We start from the raw sequence: 27,861 nt of genomic DNA, 5'->3' as shown, positions 1-27,861 counted from the left end.
GGCCCGGTGCAGACTGGAACAAGGCCCGGTGCAAACTGGGACAAGGCCCGGTGCAAACTGGGACAAGGCCCGGTGCAGACTGGAGCGAGGGCATGTAATGGTGAACCTTTTATTTCTTTATTTTTCTAATTTATTCCTAAGGTGTTGTACCTGGGTAACTTTGTACCTAAGGTTGTGCCGTAAGTGGTGACTTTGTAAACTTTTCACCGTAGTGAGTTTATGTGACAGTAACTTTAACGGTAATTCTAATTCCCTGGATTACCTTCAATGCCAGTATACGTTCCCTTAGGGTCGCAGTATTCTAGCTGTGATCTGACATTGGTGAGGCCATTTTTGGATTATTGTGTGCAATTCTGGTCACCCTGCTGTGTTAAACTAGAAAGAGTACAGAAAAAAAAATTTACAAGGGTGTTGCTGGGACTGGAGGGTTTGAGTTATAAGGAAAGGCTGAATAGGCTGGGACATTTTTCCCTGGAGCGCCAGAGGCTGAGGGGTGACATTATAGAAGTTTATAAAATCATGAGGGGCATGGATAAGATAAATAGACAAGGTCTCTTTCCCTGGGGTGGGGGAGTCCAGAACTAGAGGGCATGGGTTCAGGATCAGGGGAAAGGTTTAAAAGGGACCTAAGTGGCAACTTTTTCCACGCAGTGGGTGGTTTGTGTGTGGAATGAGCTGCCAGAGGAAGTGGTGGTGGCTGGTACAATTACAACATTTAAAAGGCATCTGGATGAGGACATGAATAGGAAGGATTTAGAGGGATATGGGCCAAACGCTGGCATATAGATCTCTATGACTTTATGACTCTAAATGGGACTAGTTCACTTTAGGAAACCTGGTCAGCACAGACGAGTTGGGCCAAAGGGTTTGTTTCTGTGCTGTATGACACTTTGACTCTCTGACTCGTGTCTTGTTTAAACAAAGCCTCCCTGCTTTTATACTCTATTGGCGTTTAACTAAAGGCCAACATTCCATTTGCCTTGCCTCATACCCATTAAACTTGGTTGCTGGTTTTTTTGTGATTCATGCACAAGGAACCCCAACGTTCCTCTGCACTGTCACTACTTGCAGTTTGACCTGGTAGAGATGGCGTGTCACAAGGTCATACAGCATGGAAACTGACCCTTTGGTCTGAACAGTCCAGGCTGACCATGTTTACAAACGAAACTAGTCCCACTTTCCTCTGTTTGACCAATATCGCTCCGACATTTCCTATTCATGTATTTATCCAAATCTCTTTTAAATGTTGTAACTGTACCTGCATCCACCACTTCCTCTGGCAGTTCATTCCACTCATGAACCACTGTCTGTGTGAAAATGTTACCGCTCATGGTCTTCTTAAAACTTTCTCCTCATACCTTAAAAATATGTCCCGAGGGAAAAGATCCTCGCTGTTCACCTTTTCTATGCCTCTCATGATTTTATAAAGCCCTCAACCTCCTACGTTCCAGTGAAAAAAGTCCCAACCTATCCAGCCTATTTTCATAACTCAAACCCTCCATTGCCAGCAACATCCTGGTAAATCTTTCTGAACCCTCTCCAGTTTAATAATATCCTTCCTATCACAGAGCGATCAGAACTGGAAACAGTATTCCAGAAGAGGCCTCACCACTGTCCAATAGAACCTATATAGAAACATTTGGCAGTGAAGGAGGGTAGAAATGTAGCTGGGAGTGGAGTAGAACAGTTTTTACTCACTTTGGGAGATAATCCAGAGATTTACCTATTTGCTGAGTTACTACTATGCTGGAATTAGCAAAAGACATTCCAGCTAATCTTCAACTTTAGTGAAAGGATTCAGTACCAAAGGGTGGAATACTGTGTGTAATTCTGGTTTTCCTGCTGTAGGAAGGATGTTGTGAAACTTAAAAGGGTTCAGAAAAGATTTACAAGGATGTTGCCAGGGTTGGAGGGTTTGAGCTATAAGGAGAGGTTGAATAGGCTGGGGCTGTTTTCCCTGGAGCGTCGGAGGCTGAGGGGTGACCTTTTAGAGGTTTACAAAATTTATGAGGGACGTGGATAGGATAAATAGACAAAGTCTTTTTCCTGGGGTGGGAGAGTCCAGAACTAAAGGGCATAGGTTTTGGGTGAGAGGGGAAAGATATAAAAGAGGCCTAAGGTGCAATTACTTCACACAGAGGGTGGTACGTGTATGGAATGAGCTGCCAGAGGAAGTGGTGGAGGCTGGTACAATTGCAACATTTAAAAGGCATTTGGATGGGTATATGAATAGGAAGGGTTTGGAGGGATAAGGGCCGGATGCTGGCAGGTGGGACTAGATTGGGTTGGGATATCTGGTCGGCATGGACGGGTTGGACCGAAGGGTCTGTTTCTGTGTTTGCAGTTCTATGACTCTCTGTTGGGTATATGATGTGGAGGTGCTGGCGATGGACTGGGATGGACAAGATCAAGAGTCACATGACACCAGGGTATAGTCCAACAGGTTTATTTGGAATCACAAGCTTTTGGAGTGATGCCCCTTCACCTGATGAAGGAGCGGCGCTCCGAAAGCTTGTGATTCCGAATAAACCTGTTGGACTATACCCTGGTGTCGTGTGACTTTTGACCTTGCTGGAAACAGTAATGCGCAGTGTGGCGAAGGACAGGAACGGAAATGGATGGGTTTTGAAGGTGAGTCGAAAACAGGCACCATTTCTGTTCTGAAAAGGGAGGAACGGATTGATGGAAGTTATTTGCAAGTTTGGCAGCCCTCCCCTGAAGTGCCAAGGCTACTCTCTCGCTGCGCTGACCACAGACACGCAGAAATTGTCAGCAACAAGCACTCGCCCTCTCCAACCGCCTTGCAGCTGACACTGGTGTCGTCTCTGAGACTTCCTCGTTGCTATATCTGGAGAAATTAACGTTGATAATCGAGATGTGGAATTTCTTTGACGGGTCCAGGGGAGACAGCAAACACAAAGAGGAGCTTTCTTTGCACCACAATGTCAGCTGTTAGTATGTGAAACAGAGCCCAGCGAAATAGTCAAGAGGGACCTCAAAGGGGGCGATGAGAGTGTAGCCTTCTCTGGTCAGTGCTACCTTTGCTGACTGCAGTCATAATAGAGTCATCCAGCACAGAAACAGACCCTTCAGCCCAGACAGTCCATACCGACCATAATCTGAAACTGAATTAGTCCCACCTGCCTGCTCCTGGCCCATATCCCTCCAAATCTTTCCTATTCATGTATTTATCCAAATGACGTTTGAACACAGCTTCCACCACTTGCTCTCGATGCCCATTCCACATACAAAACATTCTCCCTGTAAAAGAGTTGCCCCTCATGTCCTTTTTAAAACTGTCTCTTTCCATCTTAAAAATGACACTCCTGAGATGTGAACTCCCTGCCAGGGAAAAGATCCCTGTCATGACTTTATAAACCATTATAAGGTCACCCCTCAACTTCCTACCCCCTCCTGGTCCAGAGTAGAGACACTATCACTGCATCATAAGAGAGCCCAAAGACAATGCTTTAATTGCTGATTTGTAAATCGAATTCAACTTCACTCAGCTGCTGTTCTGGAGTATTTGGCTTTGGATTCCTCGTCCAGTGACTCTCTCACTCCATCCCTATCATCCTGCAACATTGATACTGACACGCGTTGATGTTGGATTCGGACACTGGGGAGCTATCCTTTGAAACAGTCCCAGGGATCGCATCCATTTAACAGAAAAGACAAATGGATCCTGTTAGTATCTTGACCAAGGCAGGTCAGACGGAGGGAGATGAATTGCTCAAGTGTAGACCTGCAGTGAGTCAGAGGAGGATTGTGGTGATCTCTGTCCATGCCAGTGTTTATTACTCATTCCATATTGCCCAGTGGGTAGCTCTGAATCAATCATCTTGCTGCACATCTGGCGTCACATGTTGGCCCAGACCTGGTAAGGGAGGCAGATTTCCTTCCCTAAAGGCCATGAGTGAAGCAGGTGGGATTTTACAACAATGGGTACATTGAATTTGAAATGAAATTTCACTATATGCCACAATGGGTTCAACATTATTGGCTGGAGGTTCTGCATTGCTAAACCAGTGACATTACCACAACACCACTGCCTGCCCCTGAAGGATTGAAAATCCAATCTTTCCTCATTGCCACTGCCCGTCCCTGTATCTTAAAGGGCGTCTGTACCCTTGTTTTCATCTATTTATCCACACTGTGCTGTGATATCCCAGAGACATAGATACAATACAATAAAATCACTCATTTTCTCTCTCCACAGATGCTGCCCGACCTGTTCAGTTTCTCGGCATATGTTTAACACAATGATATCATCAGTTGCCATCACATGTTGAGTTGTATGTGGATCGTCAGGATTAACCAGGCAATACAGCAGTTATTTTGTGGCCCTGGTTAATGTTATCTAACACCACTCCCTCTCGTCACTCTGTTTTAGTCTGAATGAATTCTTACCTTCTTCAAATGATTCAGGGTCATGTGACTGACACCACAGCAACATCTACAAAACAAAAGCTGGAGGTTTTTAGGTGGTCTCGTTCACCATCCCCTCCCGCACTTCCGGGGTATCTCCTTGCTCAGTCCCAATAAATGGGGAGCAGGAGCTGGGAGTGCTCGGAGAACCCAGCAAGTTCAAAGGAGATTTGATCAAGGTGTTCAAAATCGTTGAAGTGAATAAGAGAAAGCTGTTTCCAGTGACTTCAGGACCAGGGGCACTAATATAATTAACAGGTTAGAAACCAACGCAGAGGTAAGAGAAGGAATTTACTGAGCAAGTTGTGATCTAGAAAGCATTACTGGAGTTTGATACAGCAGTAACTATCAAAAAGGAATCAGATACAGTCATAGAGATGTACAGCACGGAAACAAACCCTTTGGTCCAACTCGTCCATGTCAACCAGATATCCAAATCCAATCTAATCCCATTTTCCAGCACTTGGCCTATATCCCTCTAAATCCTTCCTATCCATTTTCCTGTCCAGATGCCTTTTAAATGTTGTAATTGTACCCACCTCCACCACTTCCATACACGCTCCCTTTAGTAATCCCGTAGTTCCCCACACTTCAGGGAAAAATGTCCCAGCCTCTCCCTATAACTCAAACCCTCCAGTCCCAGCAACATGCTTGTGAATTTTTTTCTGTACTCTTTCTAGTTTAACACCATCTTTCCTACAGCAGGGTGACCAGAATTGTACACAATTATCCAAAAATGGTCTCACCAATGTCAGATCACAGCTGGAATACTGTGAACAGTTTTGGGCCTCTTATCATACTGGCATTGAAGGTAATCCAGGGAATTAGAGTTACAGTTAGAGTTAAGTTTTACTGTCACATATATTCACATGAGTACGGTGAAAAGTTTACAAAGTCACCACTTACAGCACGATCTTAGGTACAAAGTTACCCAGGTACAACATCTTAGGAATAAATTAGAAAAATAAAGAAAAAGAAATTTCAACATTACAGTCCTTCAAGCAGACAGCATTGGGCCCTGCTTCCTATCCACACTGAGCCTACTCAGCCTTTCCCTGTAGCTCAAACCCTCCAATCCTGGCTGCATCCTTGTAAATCTTTTCTGAACCCTTTCAAGTTTCACAACATCCTTCCGATAGTAGGGAGACCAGAATTGAACGCCAGATTCCAAACGTGGCCTCACCAATGTCCTGTACAGCCGTAACATGACTCCCAACTCAATGCACTGACCAATAAAGGCAAGAGTACCAAACGCTTTCTTCACTAACAAAAACAGGAATTACTGGAAAAACTCAGCAGGTTTGGCAGCATCTGCAGAGAGACGTTTCAGGTCCAATGACCCTGGCTCAGAACTCCCTTCTTTATTACCCTGCCTGTCTGTAATTCCACTTTCAGGGCATTATGAACTTGCACCCCATACAATGGAAAAAAAAGAACAGGGTTACAGGAAATGAGGGAGGCAGCATGGGACTATTGCATAGCTCTTTCAAAGAGCTAGTACAGACACAATGGGTTGAATGGTCTTGTTCCATGCTGTATCACTCTATGAACTGGTCAGTGGTCTGCTCTATCTGTGGCATGTTAGACGTTCCAGTGGTTGCTGTATTTGCCTAAATTACAACAGCCATCAAACTTCAAAGAGTGATTCATTGTGTAAATGGCTTGAGCTTTCGGTTAACCAGGCAACCAGCAACTTGATTAAAAGGCATGGCATTGTACAAACACAAAGTTTATTTTAGATTATATCCTAATGCAAAGGCCAAATACAGTAGAGACTGGAAATCTACAATGTGAACAAAAGAAAACTGCTGGAAGAATTCAGCAGGTCAGACAGCATCTGTACTGAGAAAATAAGTTAACTTTTCAGGTTGATAGTCTTTTATCAGGACTTTTAACTTCTTTTTGTTGTTATTTTAGAAGGATTTTTATTGCCTAAGGTTCACACTGAACTGAACGACTTGGTTTAGGAGCCAATTGCAGTAATTGTCGCCACCTTGTGGTTATAAGTAGTACACATCTCAAACAATCAGCAACTTCCAAAGTGAACCATAGAGACATACAGCATGGAAACAGACACTATGGCCCAACTCGTCCATGCCGACTAGATATCCTAGTCTAATCTAGTTCCATTTGCCAGCACTTGGTCCTCTGCACCCTTCCTATTCATATACCCATCCAGATGCCTTTTAAATGCTGTAATTGTACCAGCCTCCACCACTTCCATACACACACCACCCTCTGTGTGAAAAAGTTGCCTCTTAGGTCTTTTTTAAATTTTCCCCCCTCACCCTAAAACTAAGCTCTCTAGTTCTGGATTCCCCCAACTCAGGGAAAACACCTTGTCTATGTACCTCTCCATGCCCCTCAGACTTACAGTAAAGTTTGATGTTGCTCTGATCATTTTTTGGGCCTCTTGTGTAAATGGAGATATGCAAGACCAGGCTCAGTAGTGAGGGAAAAAGTGAGGACTGCAGATGCTGGAGATCAGAGCTGAAAAATGTGTTGCTGGAAAAGCGCAGCAGGTCAGGCAGCATCAAAGGAGCAGGAGAATCGATGTTTCAGGCATAAGCCCTTCTTTAGGATTTCTGCCTAAAACATCGATTCTCCTGCTCCTTTGATGCTGCCTGACCTGCTGCGCTTTTCCAGCAACACATTTCTCGGTAGTGAGGGATCATATGCTTCTAACCCATTCAGGATGTTACCAGGGTTGGAGGGTTTGAGCTATAGGGAGAGGTTGAATAGGCTGGGGCTGCTTTCCCTGGAGCGTCGGAGGCTGAGGGGTGACCTTATAGAGGTTTATAAAATCATGAGGGACATGGATAGGATAAATAGAGAAGGTCTTTTCCCTGACGTGGGGGAGTCCAGAACTAGAGGACATAGATTTAGGGCGAGAGGGGAAAGATTTAAAAGGGACCTAAGGGGCAACTTTTTCACACAGAGGGTGGTACGTGTGGAATGAGCTGCCAGAGGAAGTGGTGGAGACTGGTACAATTACATTTAAAAGGCATCTGGATGGGTATATGAATAGGAAGTGTGTAGACTATGGGACAAAAGTGCTGGCAAATGGGACTAAATTAATTTAGAATATCTGGTCAGCATGGATGAGTTGGACTGAAGGGTCTGTTTCCATGCTGTACATCTCTATGACTCGATAGTTGTACATATTTTAGTCCCAAAATCAGGGTGTGGAGGTGCCAGCGTTGGACTTGGGTGGACAAAGTCAGAAGTCACACAGATATCACAAGCTTTCAGAGCCTGACAAAGGAACAGCGCTCTGAAAGTTTGAGATTTCAAATAAATCTGTTGGACTATAACCTTGTGTCATGTGACTTCCCAAAATCAAGGCTAATCCTCTTAGCGGAGTGTGGCACTGCTGCAGAGTACAGTGTTTCAGATGAAGTATTGAACTGAAACTTTGTTTGGCTTCTTGGGTTGAGCTAAGAATCCTGCAGCACCACCTTGAATCAGAAGAGAGCATTCATCCTGGTGATGCGGGCAACAGTTGTTCCTTCAATGAAAATCGCAAAAACTAAATCAGTCGACCTGCTCATTATCACAAAGCTGTTTGTGCGATCTGTGCACAAATTGTCTGTCATGATTCACAAGTGACTACCCTTCACAAAGTAGCTAATGGGCTGTGCAGTATTTTGAGATGTCCTGAGGTTGTGAAAGGCGCTACAAAAATGCAAGAAATTGTTTGTTGGTTTTCCTCCTCCTATTGTAGACGGACAATTTGACCTTTACAGTTTAATATCACTTACTACCTGAATCTGCCTGTCCAGCCATATTTCTTAACAACAAGTGCAAAAACAGAAGGACACAATGTATCAGGAATGATTTGCTCCCATATTTTGCTACTCTGCTGTTCTGTCTGGGATTACCCCAAAGCACACTCCTGGCTGTTCAAACTCTCTGACACTTTGTGTCGTACGTTACACACAATGAGATCTGCTTCCCTCCAGTTGTTTCCAGTAATTGTATCCCCAAAGTGACAAATAGACTTTGTGACAATATCGTGTTGCCAGTTAAGTTCCACCCACAAACTGTGTCATCTTCATCAGCACCTGATTCTTCTGAGCTTCCCTTCCTGTCTCATGGTGTGAAGAGCAAGGCCTGTCCAGTGCATTCTGCTGATCTGCTGCTGAAACCCTCATCCCCACTTTCACTCCAGGTGTCGCTATTCTAATATAACACCAGCTGCTCCCCCACCCCCTAATCTTGAATCATCCCTAGGTTTAAAGTCATCCAAAACAACCTCTATTTGTCTTAATATTCACATTTGAATCACCTTCACACTCTTATTCTCCCCCCACCCTCTGTTCCTGACCCCGCCAGCTCGTGGTTGGGCAATACTTTGATTGAAAAATTCTTATCCTTGCTTACAAATCCCTCCATGGCCTCACTCCTCCCCTGCCTCTCTCAACTTCCTGCATTCCCATAACCAGCTGAGATCTCTGTACCCCTCTCATTCTGGCATGTTCAGCATCCCCCAAATTTAACTGCCTCACCAGTCACAGCCCAGACCTGAAGCTCTGAGATTGCCTCCTTCCACATCTCTGCCCCCCCCCCTCTTGTTTTTCTCTTTTAAGACAGCCCTTAAAATCTCCCCCTTTGACCTAGATTTTTTTTTTGGCCACCCTACCCTAACACCTCCTGATGTGGCTCAGGCTCTAATTTTATTTAATAAGGTTCCTGTGACACTCCTTGAGACTCTCTACTACATAATTGCAGCAGCTATTGTTAAATCGTGCTGTCTAACCAAACCATCTTATGCGGTTTCTCTACTGGGAAGACTGTGCTGTGAGGTGGCTGGAATTAAATGCCAAGATTAGATCAATAAAGATTTTTGCTGAACTCCCAAAGTGGTCACTGTCCAGCGATCTCAGCTGGAGTGCCTCATTATAGAGGTGGCAAGGTCAGAGCCTGGGACAAAGGGGTACAGTTGGCACCCAGATTCGAGGGAACCCATGGAGTTCAGCTTGGGGGGTAGCATTGAAATTTTTGTGATTTCTGTGCCTGCCCAGGGGACAATAGATTTTGAATCCCTTTCTCTCTTACATACTTTCAACTCGCAACTGAGAGAGTCTAGGACCAGAGGACATAACCTCAGAATCGGGGATTGTCCATTTAGGATAGGGAGATGAGGAATTTCTTCTCTCAGAACTTTGTCAGTCTGTGGAATCCTTTACTGCACAGGGCTGTTGAGTCATTAAGTACACTCAAGGCTGAGATAGACAGATTCTTAATCAGTGAGGGAATTAGGGAAGGATTATGGGGAAAAGGCAGGAAAGTTGAGTTGAGGATTATCAGATCAGCCACGATCTCACTGACTGTTGGAGCAGGTTTGATGGTACAAAACTTAGTTCTAGATTAGAGCGGTGCTGGAAAAGCACAGCAGTTCGGGCAGCATCCGAGGAGCAGGAAAATCGACGTTTCGGGCAAAAGCCTTTCATCAGGAATCCTGGTGAAGGGCTTTTGCCCGAAACATCAATCTTACTGCTCCTCGGATGCTGCCTGAACTGCTGTGCTTTTCCAGCACCACTCTAATCTAGAATCTGGTTTCCAGCATCTGCAGTCATTGTTTTTACCCAGTACAAAACTTAGGTACAAGTATTAACATAGAGATACAAAGTTAAAAATAGAGCATTACCATTTTCTTAATATGGTAGAAAAACAAAGTTAAAAGTTAACATTGTAGTCCTTCTGAACATTAATTGGAAAAATAAGGAAGAAACAGTCTTTCTTAAGTACACTGGATGCCCTGGTTCCCTCCCACAGTCTAAAGATGTGCAGGTTAGGTGGGCTGGCCAATCTAAATGTAGAATGTGTCACCCTTCAAATGGTTGGTGCAGGACTCGATGGGCTGAATGGCCTCTCGACGAATGTGAACCAGGTTACAGGGGACAGTCTCCCTGATCTTCTTGAAACAGTGGCCGTGGGATCTTTAACACCCACCAGAGAAGGCAGGAATGGTACCTACGACTGAGCAGTCTTCCTTCAGCCCTGCACTCTGAGAGTCAGCCTTGATGATCTTTGTGATTCCTTTGAGTGGGGATTGGAGCACAATTGTCTGATACATAAAAGACAGAGCCCCTGCACAGTCACACACTTTAACCGTGTGTGTGTGGAGATAGGAGCAGGTCACACGTTACTAACCCTCCCAAGAAATACACTGTATGAAGTTCCGGGCAGTGGGGTCTGATTTGCCACATCCCACCTTTGAGAGTGGAAATGTCGAAAACTATTGCATAAATCAGAAAGAGGGAAAGAAAAATCCTCAATAAGCGGCCTTTTCTCCATGAACTAATTAATAAAGATCATTTGCAAAGCATCACAAGCCGAAAGAAAAACATTCCAAAGGGAAAGGCAAATTGTTGTGGGTTTTTAATCACACATTATTTTCCGGGCAGGCACAAATTCAATTCAAGGACTTTGCCTTTAAGATATTTTCCCTTTTATCCCAACCAGCTCAAAGCTCTTCGCTGCAAGTATTGAAGTGCTTTTGATGGACTGGAAGGAAATGGCTTAGAGCTGACAGAGTGACGCTTGGAGGAGGTCAGTCCTCATTGCCCGAGGTTTAATTTTTATGCAAACCTCCTGGTTACAGCTGATCCCTTTAAGGGAAGTGAGTGCTCAGTATTTGGCAGGAAACGTGGGAGCTTAGTGAGTGTGTGTCTGTGTCTGTCTAGGGGTGAGGTGCACGATTTGGCAGCGCTGGGATCTAGCCACTGGCCTGGTGCAGGAGCCGACAGCAGTGAGGGAGGAGACGGTGAGACTTTGGGCAGAGGGCAGGGGAGGGGAGGGAGAGTGGGTAGGGAGCTCCCTGAGCTGCTGCTTCCCCCTTCCCCAGCTCAGGGGCATGGGAGGGAGCAGCAGAAACAAGGCCAGAACCCCCTTCCTCTGAGGCAGATTGCTTCCCAGCTTCAGCACAGCAAGCTCCCAGTTGCATTGGGGAAGGGGAGGGGGTTGGCGTGTTGTTATTTGGAGGGGAGGCTGGAAGGAGGGAAGGAAAACTCTTTTTAGAAAGAAAGTGCTTTGCTCAGGGCTTTTTGCAGGAAATCGATACACGTTGTACACCAGAGTCAGCTTTAGGCCTGTGCTTTCGGCCTCCCTCCCTCTGCCTTTTTATTGGCAAGTGTCAAAATATTGGGGTGGGGAATTGGAGATCTGTCCAAATGTCCCAGCCAACCCAGGAGGGGGCTGAGGTTGGGGGAGAGAATGGGGGAAAGTGCTGGGGAAAGAGGGAGCAAAGGGAAATGAAGGGGTGCGTGCAGGAGGGTGGTGTGTAGGGGGTTGGAAGGTGAGGTGGGTTCTGTGAGAGAGTGTTCTGAACAGACAGATTCCACCATCATCCCTCATGGGTCACACCACAAACTTCGGTGGTGGGAGAGTGGTAGGGAGGTTAGGGTTGGGGCTGGGTGGGCCTGGTGGGATAGAACTGGAGGCTGTAAATCTCCTCCTCTCCCCTCCCTGTCAGTGCTGGAGGTGAATAGTGTGAACCTGTTGAAAGCAGAAGCTGGAGAAAGACTCCAGCTCCTGAGGCTTTTGGAATTATCTGGTGATGGGGTGGGAGGAGGCTCATATGGAACAGAAACAGCCAGCATGGGACAGCTGGGCTGAATGACCATGTGAGCTGGAACATTATTTGACAGGTTCTGGTCAGGCTGATTTTAAAAAGCACCTGGATTGGTTTATGAATAGGAAAGGATTAGAGGGATATGGGCCAAGTACTGGCCAATTAATTTAGGACATCTGGTCAGTATGGATGAGTCGATCTGTAGGGTCTGTTTCCGTGCTGTACATCTATGACTATGACTCTGTGACGACCCCATCCAGTTGCCCGTTTCTCAAGCATGAGGTGGTCTAACCTGTGGTTTGTTTTATTCTCTTCAGCAATCTGTACATGAGAGACTGGGTTGAGGGTGGGGGAAGTGTTATGCTGACTGGATAATCCCAGACAGTTGGAGTGTTTGACTGATCTGACAAGGCAGGTCATGTCATTAATCTCCTGGGTTGAGATTTCTGTCGAGTACTGTGCTTTTTGTAAGGGGGCAGTGCAATTGATTACTGTGCTTTGAATCAGCTCTGGCTGTCTCGGAATACAAAATTGGGGATTGAGAGAATCAATTTGCAGATGCCTTGTGGGAAGAATTCAACGTCTAAAACAAAAGAGAGCCTAATTTTTCTAATTTTCCCCCTGCCCAGAGTTTTGCAGTGTGGGGTTGGGGTGTAAAATCTCAGCAGCAATCCATGTTACACTTGCTACTCTGGCTAAATACTCCATCCCAGGCTGTTAACGTCACTCGGCCCGCTGACAGTGTGATTCTCATCAGACACTGACCTTACCAGGTATGAAGGAATTGAAATCTCCCTCCCCAGTCCCACCAGAAAATGTAGAAATAGGCGCACAAGAAGGCCATTTGGCCCTTCGAGCCTGCATCCCCATTCAATATGATCCTGACTTGTCCTCGATTCAATGCGAGGTTCCTGCTTTATCCCCATTCTAAATGATACCTTTACATTCTAAAAATATATCCATCTTTTTCTTGAATATATTCAGTGACTTGGCGTTCACAGCCTTCTAGAACACAGAAAAGTACAGCACAGAACAGGCCCTTCGGCCCACGATATTGTGCCGAGCATTATTCCTAATCTACAATAAAATAACCTAACCTACGCATCCCTCAATTCACTGCTGTCCATGTGCATGTCCAGCAGTCGCTTAAATGTCCCTAATAACTCTGCTTCCACCACCACCACTAGCAACGCATTCTGTGCGTTCACAACTCTCTGCATAAAGAACCTACCTCTGACATCTCCTTTATACCTTCCTCCTAATATCTTCAAACTATGATCCCTTGTGCCAGTCAATCCTGCCCTGGGGACAAGTCTCTGGGTATTGATTCTATCCATGACTCTCATTACCTTGTACACCTCAATCAGGTCATCTCTTTTCCTCCTCCTCTCCAGAGAGAAAAGTCTGAGCTCAATCAACCTCTCTGTAAGATAATCCCTCCAGTCCAGGCAGCATCCTGGTAAACCTTCTTTGTACCCTCTCCAAAGCGTCCATATCTTTCCTATAACAGGGCGACCATAACTGGATGCAATATTCCAAGTGTGGTCTCACCAGGGTTTTGTAGAGCTGCAACAAAACCTCATGGCTCTTAAACCTGATCCCCCTGTAAATGAAAGCCAAAACACCATGACAGTCCTATTCACTTTAGTGGCAACTTTGAGCGATCTGTGCACTTGAACACCAAGATCCCTCCAGACTGCCAAGAATCCTGTCATTAATCCTATATTCAGCATTCGAGTTCGACCTTCCGAAATGCATCACTTCGGATTTTTTTCCAGGTTGGACTCCATCTGCCATTTCTCAGCCCAGCTCTGCATCCTGTCTATGTCACACTGCAGCCGGCAATAGCCCTCGACACTATCAACGGCACCTCCAACCTTTGTATCATTGGCAAACTTACTAACCCACTCCTCATCCACCTCATCCAAGTCATTTATAAAAACCACAAAGAGCAGAGGCCCAAGAACAGAGCCCTGTGGGACACACTCACCACTGACCTCCAGGCAGGATTCTTTCCATCTATAACCGCTCTCTGTCTTCTGTCAGCCAGCCAATTCTGAATCCAGATAGCCAAATCTCCCCGTATCCCATACTTCCTGACTTTATGAATGAGACTACCACGGGGAACCTTATCAAATGCCTTGCTGAAGTCCATATACACCACATCCACTGCTTGACCTTCATCAACCTGTCTCGTCACCTCTTCAAAGAACTCAATAAGATTTGTGAGGCATGAACTGCCCCTCACAAAACCATGCTGACTGCATTTAATCATGCTATGCTTTTCCAAATAGTCATAAATTATATTATGCAGAATTCTTGCCAAAACCTTGCTGACCACAGATGTAAGACTGGCTGGCCTGTAATTGCCAGGGATTTCCCTATTCCCCTTCTTGAAAAGAGGAACGACATTCGCCTCCCTCCAATCCTCCGGTACGACTCCCGTGGTGAGTAAGGAGGCAATGACCTTCGCCAGCGGTTTAGCAACCTCCTTTCTCACTTCCCGGAGCAGCCTGGGATAAATCTGGTCTGGCCCTGGGGACTTATCAATCTTAATGTTTTCCAAACTTTCCAGCACATCAACTTCATCAGTCCTGATCTGTTCAAGCCTGTATCCCAGCTCCTCAAAGTTCTCATCCACAACAAGGTCCCTTTCCGTGGTGAAAACCAAAGCAATAAACTCATTTAGGGCTTCCCCTATCTGCTCAGACTCCACGCACAAATTCCCTCCACTATCCCTGATCGGCCCTACCTTCTCCCTGATCATTCTCTTATTCCTCACGTATGAGTAAAATGCCTTTGGGTTCTCCCTAATCCTTCTTGCCAAGCCTTTTTCGTGCCCCCTCCTGGCTCTCCTCGGTCCATTTCTGAGCTCCTTTCTAGTAATCCTCTAAAGCTGTGCTGGATCCTTGCCACCTCCACCTTACGTAAGCTGCCTTCTTCCTTTTGACAAGAAGCTCCTCTGTTCTTGTCATCCAAGGCTCCTTAATCTTACCCTTTCTTACCTTTTTCAGAGGAACTAATTTGTGCATCACTCGCAACAACTGCTCCTTGAACAGTCTCCATGTTTGTTGTGTCCTTTCTGTGGAACAATTGCTCCCAATCTGTACTTCCCAATTCCTGACTGCGTCATAATTTCTTTTTCCCCAATTAAATATCTTCCCATGGTAACTGATCCTTTCCTTCTCCAAGGCAATGGTAAGTGTGAGGCAGTTATGATCACTGTCACCAAAGTGTTCCCCCACCGTGAGATCTGACATCCGTCCTGGCTCATTGCCAAGCGCCAAATCCAAACTGGCCTCTCCCTTCATCGGCCTGTCTACATACTGAGTAAGGAAACCATTCTGAACACACCTGACAAAAACGGCTCCATCCAAACCATCAGCACTAAGGAGGTTCCTGTAAATATTGGGAAAGCTGAAGTCACCCATAACAATAACCCTGCTACGTCTGCATTTTTCTAAAATCTGCTGACCTATGAGTTCATCAATCTCTCTACTGCTATTTGGGGTCTGTAGAAAACCCCAATGTGGTGGCTGCTCCCTTGCTGTTCCTAACTTCCACCCATACTGACTCAGTAGACATACCTTCCTCTAAACCTTTGTTTCTGTAGCTGTGATGCACTCTCTGATTAAAAATGCTACACCTCCCTCCTCTTTTTCCACCCTCCCTGTTCTTTTTAAAAGTTATAAACCCTGGAACGTCTAGCAACCATTTCTGCCCCTGTGAAACCCACGTCTCTGTTATGGCCACAACATCATAGTCCCAAGTACTGATCCATGCTCGAAGTTCTCTGTGGCAGAGAATTCTAAATGTTCGTTACCCGCATAGCCAAAGACTTTTTTTTCCTTCATCTCAGTCCTAAATTTCCCTAAGACTGTGTCAGCTTTTTTTTTGTAGAATTCCTGCATCGTGGAAGCAGGCCATTAGGCCCATCAAGTCCACACTGACCCTCCAAACAGCATCTCACCCACCCTGTTCCCGTGACTCCACATGGCTAACCCACCTAGACTGGACACTATGGGGCAGTTTAGCACTGCCAGTCCACCCCAACATGCATATCTTTGGACTGTAGGAGGAAACCCACACCAACGCTGGGAGAATGTGTAATCTCCTCCCGGAGAGTGGAATAGAACCTGAGACCCCAGTACTGTGAGGCAGCAGCCCTACCCGCTGAGCCGCTGAGCCACTGTGCTGCTGCTGTGTTTGTAGACTCCCCCAACCAGAGCATCACTCTCCCTGCATCTGGTCTGTCCTGTCCTGTTAGAATTTTATGGTTTGCGTTCCAATTAGATTCCCTCTCATCCTGCTGAACTCGAGTGAATACAAGCCCAGTCGAACCAATCTTTCCTTGTAGATTCAGACTGCTGACAGCCTCTGCATTCATCCCTTTCCCAATCCCGGTCTTCCCAGCAGGTTCAGCTGGGAAGCTGGCCCTGGGGTGTGCTAGCAAGGTCTGGTAGCAGGAATAGTCCCAATTCACTGGCCTCTATTCCCTGTTCGTTAAACAGTTCCATGGTGCTTCTCATTCAAGAGAAGTTATTGACACGGTCAGCTGGACATTCCACAGCAACAACCTGCATTTATAAGACCGTAAGACATAGGAGCAGAAATTCGACCATTCAGCCCATTGGATCCGATACACCATTCAATCATGGCTGATAGGTTTCTCATCCTCATTCTCCTGCTTTCTCCCCGTAATCCTTGATCCCTTTGATATTCAAGAGCATATCTATCTCCATCTTAAATATACTCAGTGACTCGGCCCCCACAGCCTTCTGTGGCAATGAATTCCATAGATTCTCCACCCTCTGGCTGAAGAAGTTTCTCCTTCTCTCCGTTCCAAAAGGTCTTCCCTTTACTCTAAGGCTGTGCCCTCGGATCCTGGTCTCTCCTACCAATAGAAACACCTTCCCAACGTCTTCTGTGTCTAGGCCGTTCAATTCTGAAAGTTTCAATTAGATCCCCCCTCATCCCCCTAAACTCCATCGAGGGTAGACCCAGAGACCCCAGATGTTCCTCATATGTTAAGTATTTCATTCCTGGGACCATTCTTATTATATAATGTATAAGGGTGGCATGGTGGCTCAGTGGTTAGCACTGCTGCCTCACAGCGCCAGGGACTTGGGTTCAATTCCTGCCTCAGGCGACTGACTGTGTGGAGTTTGCACATTCTCCCCGTGTCTGTGTGGGTTTCCTCCCACAGTCCAAAGATGCGCAGGCTAGGTGAATTGGCCATGCTAAATTGCCCACAGTGTTAGGTGGATTAGTCAGAGGTAAATGTAGGGGAATGGGTCTGGGTGGGTTACTCTTCGGAAGGTCGGTGTGGACTTGTAGGGCCAATGGGCCTGTTTCCACACTGTGGGGAATCAAATCTCATCTAATCTTAAATAACAGCTGGCAGGTGTGATTACCAATCGTAAATTTCACATTGTCTGGGGAAGGGTGACCAAATGCTTCAACTAAGGGGGAGGTTTCAAGGAACATCGGAGAGACAGAGAGGGCAGCAGACAGCTGTAAGGAGATGCAGCCCCAGGCAGCTAAAGGCAGTGGTGGAGCGGTTAAAATCCCGGATGTGCAAGAGGCTGGAAGTAGTGGAGCACAGCGATCTCGGAGGGTTGAAGAGTAGGAGGACATTAATGATGAGGAGCAGCAGGACTACTGAGGGATTTGAAAAGATGGATGAGAATTTTAATATTGAGGTGTAAGTGCCAGCCTGTGAACATAGGGCTGAGGTGTGAATGGGCGCACAAGTAAATTAGGATGATCGAATTTATTACATGAAAAAAATCTCATTTTTGTATGAATTGTGGATAAATATATTAGATTCTTATTCAGTACAGCAAGTGAACTATACAAATGTAAAATTAATGCTTTGACCATCCCTGTTTCCTGTTAGTATCCACTAAAGACATTGTTTGATTTACCGTTTGATTAAATGCTTTGATATGTTGATGGATGAATCCAAAGACCAGCAGCTGCATTTGTTTAATGTTGAAAGCTTCAGTTATAGCGAGAGCCAGTGCCGTTGCTTTTAAAAAGCAAAATAATTTGCGTTGCCAAGAGCAACCAGTCTCTTTGTGAATCTGGATAACATCATTTTAACCAAATGTCCTGTGCGTCGAAAGAACCCACTGATAAAGCAGACTATACACTCACCCGAGATCACAGAAAGTGACCATTCAGCCCATTCCTTCCTGTGCTAGCCTCTTTCAGGCTGCTGTGGAGAGGAAGTGACATCATGGTCATGTCACTGGACTGGGCATATGGGTTCAGATCCCACCATGACAGATGGTCAAATTTTAATTCAAAAACATCTCGCGTTTTGGCTGAGTGGTTAGCACTGCTGCCTCCCAGCGCCAGGGACCCAGGTTTAATTCCACCCTCGGGCGACTGTCTGTGTGAAGTTTGCACATTCTCTGTCTGCGTGGGTTTTCTCCGGGTGCTCTGGTTTTCTCCCACAGTCCAAAGATGTGCAGGTCGGGGTGGATTGGCCATGGGAAATTGCCCCATAGTGTGTAGGGATGTGAAGGTTAGGTGGTTCAACCATGGGGAATGCAGGGTTACAGGGATGGGGTAGTGTGCTGGGTCTGGGCGGGGATGCTCTTCAGAGAGTTGGTACAGATTCGATAGGCCAAATGGTCTCTTTCTGCACAGTAGGGAGCCTATGATACTAAGGTTCGAGGCAAAGCATGTGCATTGTCATATGGCGATCCTTGTCAAATGTTATTAAAACCTCAACTGGTGCCTTTTAGGGAAGGAAATCTACCTGGTCTGGCCTACATGTGACTGCCGGCCCACAGTGATGCTGATATCTGGAGTGGCCTAACAAACCCCAGACCGGGAAGAAATAACCACCTTGCCAGTGACTCCTGCTTCCAAAATAATCCCATGAGCCCCATTCCCCTCAGCCCTAACCTTTGTTCCTTTCCAAGTGTTGGAGAAAGTGAGGACTGCAGATTTTGGAGATCAGCGTTGAAGAGTGTGATGCTGGAAAAGCGCAGCCAGTCAGGCAGCATCCGAGGAGCAGGAGAGCTGACGTTTCGAGCATAGGCTCTTCCTGATGAAGTTGACTCTGATGCTGCCTGACTGGCTGCGCTTTTCCAGCGCCATACTCTTCAACCCTTCCTAAGTGTTGTATTCATAGATTGTCAATGCTGGGATAAAATTCTCACTCGACTTGGTTGATGCACAGTAATCCCTTTGCGTATGGATCTGTAGTTTCTGCTAGTCCTTGCCCAAATGGCGTTTAACCTAAACAATGTGGCTCTCACTGGAGAGCACTTCAGATGACCTCAGTCTGATCGTAAACACATGTTTTCTTGAATCCCTACGACAGAATTCCTCACTAATCTGGGAGCGACGAGACCAGTCTATCATCGTGGTGGCTGAGTTGAGTGAACGTCAGAGTGGAACAAACCAGGAACACTGCCAAACTCTTGGGGGCGCAGTGCTCTTTTTTTTTAGTATGTGTGATCTCACTAACGGTGTGAGCCTGTTTAATATCTCCCTCAGCTGCTCCCTCTCCCTCTCAGCTCAGCAGGACACCAACAAACCTATCACAGTCTCACAGAGTTGAACAATCTGCTTTGCTCTTAACTGCACAAACTTAGCTACTTTTCACTGTTATTGAAACTCTATAAATTTCTCAATTCTCTTTCAATATTCTGCAGGAGTTTAAAGTGAGCTCAGAGTTATTACCGACACACCGCAAGCCGTGATGGTAAGTGCCCAGGATAAAACCCAGCATAAACCTAATGTCGCTCCAGCTTTACCTTTGGAACAGTGCCTTAACTTTGTCTGTCTCCTGTTCAAATTGATCTTGTTTGCAAGTTTTTGATTTCCACACACACACACACACACACACACACACACACACACACACAATTCTTCTAATCCCACCCCTGTGATGACAAATGTTGGTCAGCGATTTGGCCAATTTGAAGATTGTGTGCATTTTTTGTTTGAGCAGAGATGACCTGCTGGTGGCAGGGACTGTGAATCCCGGCGGACTGTGTTCCTTGACTAACCCAGAAACAGCAGACTTGGTTGGTTGTCTGAGGAGGGGGAGGAGGACTGATAACCACCCAAGATCCGCTCAGGCATTTGTGACCAGGATGAGATCTGTGTGGCACTGAAACACCCAGTGGAGTAAGCCAATAGCTTTGGGCAGGATTTCCCCCTCCCTGTTAGGGGAACGTGAATGGAGGTGGACGGGCACCAGTTTTGCCAGTATTGGCTGGTTCACCAGCTCTTCCCTCCCTCTGGGAAATTCAGGCCCATTTTCTCCCCCAGAGGTGGGCTTGCTCATGGCCGATGGAGGGTCCAATCGAGCGACCATCAAAATACGCTAATGGCGAATTGAAGCTAGAGTCTGACTGGGATTTGCTCCACTTGGTTACGCAGACTCCCAGAATACCAAACGGCCTGGACAGCGTGGATGTTGGGAAGGTGTTTCTATTTGTAAGAGAGACAAGGACCTTTTAGAACAGAGATAAGGAGAAACTTCTTCAGCCAGAGAGTGGGGAATCTCTGGAATTCACTGCCACTGAAGGCTGTGGAGGCCAGGTCATTAAGTATATTTTAAGATAGGTTTCTCAACCCCATTCGCCTGCCTTCACCCTGTAACCCTTAATACCCAAGAAACTATCAGGCGTGATTGAATGGGCCGATTGGCCTAATTTCTGCTCCTATGTCTTATGGTCTTATCCCAGTGCTGTTGAGGGTGGGTCCACCTGGCTGGGGCACAGCAGTGCCTAATGGCTACCAATCAGAAGGCTCCCTCTGGCTATGTTTTAACATGTTTGGGGTTTTTGCTGAGGAGATGTCTCTGTTGCTGTCTCAGCCTGAGGTCCTCATGTTGGTTCCTGTGCTCTGAGTGACATTCGCATCATGGATTGGTTAGTAAGAGTACTTCCTGGATGCCTATTACAAAAACAGCTGAAAACCCATCTCTATGCCCCCACCTGCTCCTGACACACTTTAGTTTCAGTACCTGAGCCCTGTTAACCCCAATGTAAAAGCTTTTGACCTATAATCTTGCTGCTTTGTCATTTTTACATTGTCTGACTATATATCGTGAAATCAAAATACTCATCAATCCTGTTAACTGGCTCTGTCTCTCTGTCTCTGTCTGTCTCTCTGTCTGTCTGTTTTGACCTATAATCTTGCTGCTTTGTCATTTTTACATTGTCTGACTATATATCCTGAAATCAAAATACTCATCAATCCTGTTAACTGGCTCTGTCTCTGTCTGTCTGTCTGTCTCTCTGTCTGTCTGTCTCTCTGTCTGTCTGTCTCTCTCTCTCTCTGTCTCCGTCCCCAATTTCTTCCAATCTTATGCTGCTCAGTTGGCTGGACGGCTGGTTTGTGATAGAATGTCACTAACTGCGTGGATTTGATTCCCACCCCGGCTAAGATCACCATGAAGGACTCTCCTTCTCAACCTTCACCCCACCGCCCCCACCCTCGCCTGAGGCACAGTGACACCCCCCTGCCCCAAACAGGTTAAACTCCATCTGTTTTCTCTCCCGTGCTGTCTGTCGTGTGCTGTCTTCGCTGTGTCTCTCTCTCTCTCTCTCTCTCTATCGTGCTGTCTCTCTCTCACTCTCTTGTGCTGTCTCTCTCTCTCTCTCTCTCTCTCTCTCTCTCTTGTGCTGTCTCTCTCATGCTCACTGTCTCTGTCTCTCTCCCTGTCTAACAAGAGAGCTGCCCTATGGTCCTCTGGAACTATGATAACTTTACCATTCCACCCGTGGGAAATCTCTGCCCTTCCTTGACTTTGGTCACTTTCAGTCTGAGTGCTTTGATTTAAAAGTTCCCTTGTTTTATTAATCCCTTCATGATGTCTTCCCATCTCTGAAACCTTCTCCAGCCCAGCGACCCTCTGAGATCTCTGCACTGCTTTCACTCCATCTCCTTGAGTATTCCCTCCCCAAGGGCGGACTGTTCCTTCAGATACCTGGGCCCTGAGTTCTGGAATTCTGTTCCTGATCCTCGTGCGTCCCCTCAAGACTCACTGAGAGACCCAACCCCTCCGTGTCACCATCTTGGTCAGTTTGTCTTTGAAGCGTCCTGGGATGAGTTACAACATTGAGGTGCGATGTGACTGTTGCTGACGTTTCCATCCCTCCCCTTTCAGTCGATGACCATCGATCCTGATTTAAAAACACGGGAGGAGAAGGATGCGGAGCTGGACCGGAGAATTGAAGCTCTGCGAAAGAAGAACCAGGCGCTGATGAAGAGACATCAGGTGAAGAGTTGATGTGCCGGAGTGGGAACTGGGGTCTTGGGAACCACTTTGGGGTGTTTTCAATTTGCGATGCATCACAGCCAAGCTCCCCCTCCAATCCCGGTCATCAAGTTACCCTGTCTCCATTCCCCAGACTCCAAACCCCAATCAGTTTGGCCCACTCCCCGGCCAATCTCCTCAAGTTGCACCATCATGAATGCCAATCCTTTTCAACTTTGAGCCTCAGCCAATCCCTTGACACCACGTGGGAGATGGATCCTTTACTCTCCCACCACCCAACCTCCTGAATGTGAGCTGTTGGACAGCAACCTGCACAGCCCCACCAGGCCACTCATCCTCCTCGCCCAAGCCCAACATGGGACAATTTGCCGCAGTCCCCAAAGATGATAGAGGGGTTAGGAGGGCTGGCGGTGGTAGCGGTGGGTAGTTGGGGGCTGCAGAATAGGGATGGGGTTTGAGGCGTGTGGGGGTAGGTACAGTGGCGAGCGGAGGCTGGTCAGGAATGTGGGTTCTCATTCGTTGTCACCTGCTCCTCCCCCAAACCCACCCACCCCACCTTGGAGCATCTTACACAGAGAGACAACAATGTCTGAGCTCCGGACAAGTTACAAATGTTCCTCTCAGCGGTAGATATTTTTCTCGAATTTTGTTTTCTTGGACAGTTCAGGCAGAGCAAACTCCTTTTTTTTTAAATTTTTGGATTTTTTTGTTTTGGAAACAGGAAATTGAAGAAGATCGGAAAAAGGCGGAAGAGGACGGCATCTCTGTGACCAGTCGGAAACAGAAACATGAGGCAGAACATGAGCGCAAGTGGGGGGGCAAGGAGATTGTGATGGACATGGCTGACTTGAGTAAATCACCAGCTGTGAGTGTTTTTTATTTACTGAGACCTAAGGGGCAACTTTTTCGCGCACAGAGTGTGGTACGTGTGTGGAATGAGCTGCCAGAGGAAGTGATGGAGGCTGGTACAATTGCAACATTTAAGAGGCATTTGGATGGGTATATGAATAGAAAGGATTTGGGGGGATATGGGCTGGGTGCTGGCAGGTGGGACTACATTGGGTTGGGGTATCTGGTCGGCATGGACGGGTCGGACCGAAGGGTCTGTTACCATGCTGTACATCTCTATGAGGGTGTCACTAGCTAGGTCAGCATTTATTGCCCATCCCTAATAGTCCAGAGGGCAGTTAAGTGTAAACCCCATTGCTGTGGGTCTGCAGTCATGTGTAGGCCAGACCGGGTAAAGATTGCAGATTTCCTTCTCTGAAGCTCATTAATGATCCAGATTGCTTTTTGGAACAATTAGTGACAATTGGTACCATCACTATGACTGACTACTCCAACTTTCAATTTCAGTTTTAATTTAAATTCAAATTTTATTATGAAATTAATGAGAGGTCCTAGTGGGATTTGAACACATGTCCCCCAGAGCATTATTCTGACGCTCTGGATTAATAGCTCAGTGACATTGCCACACACTATTGCCTCTTTGAAATGGGTGCAGAAACCTGGCACAGAGGGAATAAACCACACTGGCAAAGACCAGACAGGAAGACACCAAGGGACAATTAAACCGGTGCCGTACCAGGAATGATCTCTGACAAACATTATCTGTGTAAACTCCAAACAATGGAGCAGAGGAAATAATTAGATTCACAGCAACTTCACAATCAGAAGCAGAGAACCTACAGCAGCAGGAACAGGTTATTGAAACCATCATCCTCGTGTTAGCAATAGATTCATGGTCATCATTGGACTCTTAATTCCACCTGGTGACGTGGAACTTGAGCCTGGGTCACCATTACTTTGCTCCCTCAGCGCTGGCGGCGTTGCGTTGGCATCTCGAGTGAGGAGCTGTTGTGTTGAAGATTCAATGCAGGCACGATCTCTCGAGCTCCCAACCCAATCCTGTGCCTTATTCCTGGAAAATACCCTTTTGCTGGGCACTGATGTTGAATTGTTTTCTCTCCTCTCACTGGCAGGAGAAGTGGTCGGTGAGCAATAGGAAGACGGCGAGCTCTTCCCGGGGATCCCTGGAACCTCCCGGGAGACGGTCATGGACGTCAGGCCCCAGGCAGGAGGCTGAGGACAGGGATGGTCACCAGCGCTCCCCAGGGAGCAGAACGGACAGGATGATGTGGGGGGATCACCCAAACAGGAGCCCCCGAAACGTCAGTGGACACGTGAGCCCGGCTGCAGAGAGACTGAGCCGGGGAGATCGGGGTGGCCGTACCAGAAGAGGCCGAGCGGGAGGAGGTGGACCTGACGGAGGAGGCCGGGGTTTGGGTACTGCTTCACAGCAGGAGAGGCGAGTCAAGGTGGGTGAGGCTGGGAAGGGGCTTAACTGAGATATACACACAAAAGGGATAAGATCGAGTCAGCGCAGAGAGGCCCTTCAGCTCATTGAGTCTGCATCAGTCAAAAGCAGCCACCTTGCTGTTCTACTCCCATTTTCCAGCACTTGGCCCATACCCTTGGCATCGCACGTGTATACCTCGATATTTCTACAATGTCATGAGGGTTCGTGCCTCTCCCACCCTCACAGGCAGATCCCCACCAGCCTCTGGCTGGATATTTTTCCTCACATCCCACCAAAACCTCCTGATGCTTACCTTAAATTGATGCCCTCCCTCCCACCCCTGGGCATTGAACCCTCCATCAAGGTGAAGCCTTTCTTCCTGTCTACTTTACCTACAATTTTCTACATCTCAATCCTGTCTCTTCTCAATCTCCTCTCTCCAAGGAAGACAACTCCAGCCTGTCCAATCTCCCATAACTGATTCCCACCCCCAGCCCAAGGCAACATCCTGGTAAATCTCCTCTCTACCCTCTCCAGTGCTTTCACATCCCTCTTATCATGTGAATTCCATAACTGCACACAATACTCAAGCTGGGGACAAACCAACTTTATAGACAGTTTCAGCAACACCTCCTTGCTCTTAAACTGCTCGCGCCAACTGCTCCATGCTGGCATTCCTGATCAGCATGCGGACTCCCCTGACTTCCTTAATCCTATGTTCTGACGAAGGAGTGATAGCGATTCAACATCTTTACTGTAGGAAAGTCCCTCCATGATCTGTGTCTGCAGAGACAATATCAAGTTAACCATCTTCTCGAACTGCATTTCACGAGACAGTGGAATGGGGTTGGCAGGCACTGCTCGCGATTACAAATCCGGTTCAAAACTCCGCATAAGGGGAGACAGCAGGGATGGGCACGAAGTAATGGTGCTTGATTATTTGAGCTGTAGGGAAAGGTTGAATAGGCTGGGGCTGTTTTCCCTGGAGCACCGGAGGCTGAGGGGTGACCTTATAGAGGTTTATAAAGTCATGAGGGGCATGGATGGGGTAAATAGACAAAGTCTCTTCCCTGGGGTGGGGGAGTCCAGAACTAGAGGGCATAGGTTTAGGGTAAGAGGGGAAAGATATGAAAGAAACCTAAGGGGCAACTTTTTCACGCAGGGTACGTGTGTGGAATGAGCTGCCAGAGGAAGTGGTGGAGGCTGGTATGATCGCAACATTTACAAGGCATCTAGATGGGTATATGAATAGGAAGGGTTTGGTGGGATATGGGCTGGGTGCTGGCAGGTGGGACTAGATTGGGTTGGGATATTTGGTCGGCATGGGCAAGTTGGACCGAAGGGTCTGTTTTTGTGCTGTATATCTCTGACTCTATGGTGCAGGCAAGATGGGCTGAATGGCCTCCATCTGCTCTGTCACAATTCTCTCATTCTATTATCTTGAATTATACATGATAATGAACCCTGCAACTCATTTATTTCTGTTCACAAACCCTCTTTTTTTTAAATGTTCTTACACAGAATCATAAATTTTGGCCAATTGTTTGCGAAAGACAGAATGATAGGGCACAGGAGGAAGCAATTAAGCCCATCATGTTTGTGCTGCCACTTTGAAAGTGCGGTTCAATTAGTACCACTCCCTGGCTCTTTCTCCAGAACCCTGCATGTGTTTTCTCTGTTCAGTGTTTTAGCAGTTCCCTTTGCTGTTAACCTTGCTGTTAAGAGAGTTCACCTTTTGGAAGTGCTATATGTGCTTTGCATGTAATGTTGAGACCCTGGAGTCAAGTTCACTGAAGCCTTATAACACAGAAGGAGGCCATTTGGCCCATTAGGAGAACAGAATTAATATTCTTGGGAAAAGAACCAGTGGGTTATAATAATCAGGGACACACTGCCTGAGAGTAACTTTCAATGCGGTCTCATTTTAACAATAAGGTGAAGTTGCTATAGTCTTACCAGTCAGTAGGGTGAGAGAAATGGACAAATGGTGGTGATTTAACCTGTGGGTCACTGCACCTCAGGTGAGGGGAGAGGTTGGGAAGGAGACACAGTGACATCAACCGACGCGGGAATTGAACCCACGTTGTTGCCATCACACAGCAGCCATTCTGCCAACTGAGCTAACTAACCCATGTTAAGGATAATCAGTTATTGGTCAGGGATTGTTTATCCCTGTGGGCTAGTGCATTTAAAACAGTAAAACCCATCACAAGTTAAGATGCATATGTTACACCAACCGAAGGAGGCCATTCGGGTCATCGTGCTTGTACTGGTTTCACAAATTAGCATCATTACCTAGTGCCGGTCTCTTGCTTTTAGTCCCATGTGCCTTGCATATTAAATAACCATCTAATTCTCCTCTTAAATGCCTCAATTGAACCTGCCCCCACCACATTTCCGGGCAGTGTGTCCTACAACCTAACTACTCAGCGTGAAAAAGCTTATTTTTCTCATGTCACGCTCCTTTCTTTTGCAAATTATCTGAAATCAATGAAGTTAGTCATTTTGAGGGTTTGCAAGCGCACACAGAAATCAGTTGGTGTGTTATATGCTTCTGAACCTGTGATGTGTTTTACTGTTTTAAGTAAACTAGCCCATAGAGTTAAACAATCCCTGACTGACAATCGATTGTTAGGCCATGATCAGTTACAGGGGTTAGCCAGTCAGTTGATGGAGATGCCAGAGTGATGTCAGCAGCATGGGTTCAATCCCCGTGTTAGCTGACACTACCCTGAGGGACTGTTCATCTCAACCTCTCCCTTTGCTTGAGGCGTGGTGACCCCCAAGTTAAACCGCCACCATTTGTCCATCTCTCTGCTCTTTAATGACTGAGCAGCCCTATGCTCTGCTAAGGCTACAGTAACTTTACCTTATCTTTAACATGATATCCTTAAGTTACTCTCAGGCAGTGCGTTCCTGATTATTATAAACCACTGGTTCTTTTGCCAAGAACTTTCGTTCTGTTCCTCTGACTCCCGCAGATCCAGGGGTAGTTACTTTGATCAAAGATGTTGTGGCACACTTCCAGCGCAGGTGACACTTGAACCCTTACTTGCTGGCCTAGAGGCAGGGACACTGCCACTGCACCTCAAGACAGGATGGACACAGATGTAAGATTGTGTTTATGATTGTCAGAGGCCTGAGTGACATCTATCAGTGATCAGGAAACCATTTAAAACCAGCTAGGTTCCAGATCTTACCTCATACAGCAACTGTTGTCTCCTGCAATACATCTTGTGCCTGTTATTCCCTTGGGTGCAGTCCCTCTCTCTTTCAGTAGAAAAGGTTTCTGGTTTTGAATCTGTT

At 46.6% G+C, this 27,861-nt stretch overlaps 2 protein-coding genes across 9 annotated transcripts in view; one reads left to right on the top strand and one right to left on the bottom strand.

Annotated features, from left to right (window-relative positions):
* The window catches only part of sae1 (SUMO1 activating enzyme subunit 1), a 180,090-nt gene that overhangs the window by 92,234 nt on the left and 59,995 nt on the right, over positions 1 to 27,861 (bottom strand). The window lies entirely within an intron of this gene.
* ccdc9 (coiled-coil domain containing 9) overlaps positions 10,931 to 27,861 on the top strand; it is a 45,863-nt gene continuing 28,932 nt past the window's right edge. For 2 of the 6 annotated variants that reach the window (XM_043680740.1, XM_043680736.1), the window contains exons 1-5: positions 11,088 to 11,197; positions 19,678 to 19,727; positions 22,146 to 22,256; positions 22,978 to 23,121; positions 24,239 to 24,574. In XM_043680740.1, coding sequence (XP_043536675.1) covers positions 19,725 to 19,727; positions 22,146 to 22,256; positions 22,978 to 23,121; positions 24,239 to 24,574 — 594 coding nt within the window. In that variant the 5' untranslated portion in view covers positions 11,088 to 11,197; positions 19,678 to 19,724. Of the gene's footprint in view, positions 10,984 to 11,087; positions 11,198 to 12,752; positions 12,778 to 17,684; positions 17,709 to 19,677; positions 19,728 to 22,145; positions 22,257 to 22,977; positions 23,122 to 24,238; positions 24,575 to 27,861 lie in introns of those variants that run through there. The other 4 variants (XM_043680737.1, XM_043680741.1, XM_043680739.1 and 1 more) reach the window with 4 other exon arrangements.

The sequence above is a fragment of the Chiloscyllium plagiosum genome, chromosome 41 (assembly GCF_004010195.1).
Source record: "Chiloscyllium plagiosum isolate BGI_BamShark_2017 chromosome 41, ASM401019v2, whole genome shotgun sequence".
Taxonomy (NCBI): domain Eukaryota; kingdom Metazoa; phylum Chordata; class Chondrichthyes; order Orectolobiformes; family Hemiscylliidae; genus Chiloscyllium; species Chiloscyllium plagiosum.
This window is presented reverse-complemented; position numbering and strand designations above follow the sequence as displayed.